The sequence below is a fragment of the Ricinus communis genome, chromosome 10 (genome assembly GCF_019578655.1).
Source record: "Ricinus communis isolate WT05 ecotype wild-type chromosome 10, ASM1957865v1, whole genome shotgun sequence".
NCBI lineage: Eukaryota > Viridiplantae > Streptophyta > Magnoliopsida > Malpighiales > Euphorbiaceae > Ricinus > Ricinus communis.
Genome location: NC_063265.1, coordinates 7,453,352 through 7,457,277, shown reverse-complemented (window position 1 = coordinate 7,457,277; position 3,926 = coordinate 7,453,352). Strand labels below are relative to the sequence as shown.

General features: G+C 32.3%; 1 protein-coding gene across 1 annotated transcript; it reads right to left on the bottom strand.

Moving 5' to 3' along the window:
- Window positions 1-2,014: 2,014 nt before the first annotated feature.
- Window positions 2,015-2,919, bottom strand: LOC125371296 (non-specific lipid-transfer protein 1-like). Its single transcript, XM_048379905.1, has 2 exons — window positions 2,483-2,919; window positions 2,015-2,290 (listed from the first exon to the last, which is right to left on the bottom strand). The coding sequence occupies exons 1-2, from the start codon at window positions 2,821-2,823 to the stop codon at window positions 2,281-2,283; spliced, it is 351 nt and encodes a 116-aa protein (XP_048235862.1). The 5' UTR covers window positions 2,824-2,919; the 3' UTR covers window positions 2,015-2,280.
- Window positions 2,920-3,926: the final 1,007 nt, after the last annotated feature.

The window sequence follows — 3,926 nt, the reverse complement described above, 5'->3', positions numbered from 1 at the left end:
TATACAGTGAGAAAATAAAATCGCAAAGTCAATTTAGTCACTAGCCATATGACTTTTAGTTTACAAAAATGAGCATATTTTTGCAAATTGTATACCTAAAAGAGGGTATTTTTGTAAGCTCATTTTTTTATATGGTAAAAATGTCATAGATATTGATAAAAGGAGTATTTGTGTAAATAACCCAAGAACCTAACCCTCAAAAGGTTTGAGAGAGCAGGATTCAAGCCTAATACAACGGAATAATTAGGCTTAAGCCTTGTACATTGCCTAAGAAATTACAATTAAAATCCTTGAGTTATCCACACCCTTCCAAGTTCCAAGATCGTATCTTGGTTCTACCGTACCAACCATTTCCTTGGGAGACAGAAGAGAGGAATGATGCACATATTAAAAATTGGATTGTAAAGGAGATGTACAGATCGTTGAATCTAAGTGTAGAACATGAGTTCTACTAATTTTCCAATGTCCGTCAATCTTCACAACACCATAGATCTCCCTGTTGTGTTAATTGAGAGCGTGTGGATGATGAAAATGAAGTTTGATAATTAGTTCTTTATAGTACTAACAATATATCATCTCTCTCTATTCCCCCCTACCAACGACCATTATTCAACGGCTCCCACTTGGCAAAGGTTAATGAAAGAGTCGGACGATGTCGACACCAACTTGGCTGAAAAAACCACATCACAAAAGGATAATACACATGCAGCATAAGCTGAAAACACGACAAACTCAAAAAATTATCAGCATATATATATACACAGCAAAAGGAAAAGAAAATTGGGGCTCCCCTCCTGGGGCCATAGCCACTAGAGATTGCCCACCCACAAATGCTAAACTAGGGTACTTAATAGGTAAAACTTGTCAGAGAGATTTTAGATAAAGAGCATTAATTTTTTTTTTTAATTGTAATTGAGTTTAGTCTCGGTTTGCTTAGAGAAGGTATTTTCAGTTGTCGCTAAAGCCTTGGATCTACACTTTCTTAGGATTGTATCATGGAATGCTATTGCTATTGTCTTTTCTATTAATTATTGTTCTAATATTCTCCTATTTATCTTTCTACATATTGACATGTAAGAAATTCCAAGTATCTTTATAAATGTAACATTCAAGAAATAATATTGTTCTATAAGTCAATATAGACTGTCTCCTAAAGTAGATACAAAATAGTAATAACCCCAAATAGAATAGAAAAAACATCTAATCCCAATCAAAATAGAAAAATGCCCCAAGTAAGAAATGGTATATGGGGTAATAAGTCTATTTGATCTTCAACTTTATATATATATATATATATTGCAATCCTATCCTAATTTTAAATTATTAACAATTTGCTATATAAACTTTGCGAATGGTTATAAGTTTATCTAACTCTCTATAGAAGTATGTCCTTGTTTATTTGTTAAATTTTATATATAATTAAAAATAATAAAATAGAAATAATATATATGAAAAAAGATTTAAAACATCAAAATTCATCATTTTTTACAGAAGAAAAAAAGATCGAATGAGAAAGTAATGATAGAAAAAAAGAAAATGAACAAAGAACAAGAGAAAACTTTAATTGAAAACAACTTAGTGTTTAGTTTAAAACAACAAAAAAACGATAAATTTTAATGTTATAAATATAAATCTTCACCGTCTTGTCTTATCTCGTAAAAAATAATGAGTTTGATATTTAATACTATTTTTATATTATTATCACCTTATCATATTTAGATATATATAGGAAATGTACGATTAACAACACCCGACTAAGGAGAGTTGAATAAATTTATAACTATTCATAAATTTTATATAGCTAATTGTTATTAATTTAAAATTAGGATAGAATTGCCAAACGATAAAAAAACTCATTACCCTTATCTTATTGTATATGATGAATGTTTAACTATCATTACCCTTATCTGATTGTATATGATGAATGTTTAACTATGTCCCTGAAAATATATTGAACTTGTTGTGCTTTGCTCGTAATTCGTTACCACCTATAAATAACCCATCATACGATTGCTAAATCAAAATAGATAGAGAGATATATATTTTATGACATACAAATACAAGGTACAATGTATCCAAAGACAAGTGAAAGAAATAGAAGCAGAAATGACATTAATGACATTAGAGAAGAAGTTTCGCTAAAGTGGAGAACCCCATCTCAATGTCAGCTATGGACTATGGGGTACTTGTAGCTCCAAAGCACCCCTTTTATTCTTCTTATCACAGCCTCTCTATCTCTGTCTCTTTGACCTGAAAATTGCTTTACTATATTTCTCCACTTCACTTGATGCTGCAATTCAAAACAAGATTACCAGAATTACTTCCACTTTCTTTATAATTAAGATGACAAAAGATAATGCAATCAGCGATTTTACTTAATGGCACAAAGTCTGCGATGAGTCGTGAGTTCTCGAGCTTGAAATGCAACCAGAATTGAAAAAACAAAAAAGGAATAACAGATAGCTAAGGTTAAGAAATATACCTCTTGCAGTTGGTGGAGAAGCTGATCTTGTAAGGAATGTTAACCTTGCATTTTCCAGGGAGAGATTCAGCCAAGCCAGGCTTGAGCCCTGAAATACCACCGGCAGCATTTTTCAGGCACTGGCAAGCTGTTTGACGGTCAGGTGTAGTTCTAGCAGCGCTGTTGATGCCCCTCACTCCATTGCAGCATGCAGCTGGTGGCATCGGTCCTGCTGCACCCTTTAGGTATTTTAGGCATGGACCCAGAGAACTGGCGACTTGACCGCATGTTATGGCTTGGGTAGTCATTGGTGCTACCACCATGCAAAGCAGAAGAAGGCTAACCAACTTAAGACCCGCCATTGTTATGATGAATAGGCTAAATTGAAAGCAAAGAAATGATTTCTCGTATTGTGGTTTGGAGGATCAGAGAGAAATAAAAGTTGAGTGATTGTGAAGGGTTGCAGGGTTCGTTTTTATATAGAGGAAAAGTGGAGTAACGTGCCGTGTGAAAATGAGGGCGCTATAAGCCAAAGGCATGGATGGGTAGGTGACTGTTGGATCCCTTATTCAATGCATTAGCTCACTCATTGCCCGCTTCTAGGCCAAATTTACCTTCTTCCGACACGTTGATTGCCCTCAATTCAACACTTTCATCAGTGAAATTCTTGAATTTTTTTGGGCATGGTTAACTAGAATTGCCTGTAAGTTAAAATCTAAAGAGATAAATTCATTGTGATTTTGAAAAATAAAACTATCATTTACGGTATATATAATCATGCTGTTAAAAAAGGAGATGGGAGAGACCTTAATTTTAAGACAAAAGGAGTTTTAAGGATGAACAGGTAGATAAAGACAAAAGAAGAACTTTACAGAACAGTGTACTTTAAATCTAGTACATGAAAGCTAAAGGCCTATTGCCACAACTGAACCTCAGACTATTATTAGTCGAAAGAGGGTGACTATTCAATATCAATTAATGGCAAATTTTTAGGATATGAGGATGACTATTCTTGTATGTGGTTTTCTTCTCCATCAATTCATATTTCCTATAACAGTAGCCATTAATGCAAGTTGAAACTTGAAAGTAACTACTCCATAGTTGTCTTGATTAAATTGTTTTTAATATTCTTCTATAATCTGTATGCATTTATATATGCTAAGAAACAAAATAGGAAAAAACACTAACCTAACGAAATGGAAAATGAATAAAGACTTCGATATAAATAGAAGAAAATAGTTATATCCCTTAAAGGTAGCTAGCAATATCATTGTTGTATTCTAAAATTTACAGCAAAATGAATTTAAAATAGATATTATGATTTAATTTTATTAAAAACTAATTGGTCTTATTTGTGAATTTTGATGTGCGTTATTAAATTTTATGTATAAACGATTTTAGATTTATTTTTAAATGAGTGTATTTCTAATCTTAAAGTTATTTTATTTTGCCATTTATTTTATTA

Bases quoted from the DNA above. Each gene is read 5' to 3' on its own strand.
- LOC125371296 (XM_048379905.1), bottom strand. From the start codon at position 2,823: ATGGCGGGTCTTAAGTTGGTTAGCCTTCTTCTGCTTTGCATGGTGGTA.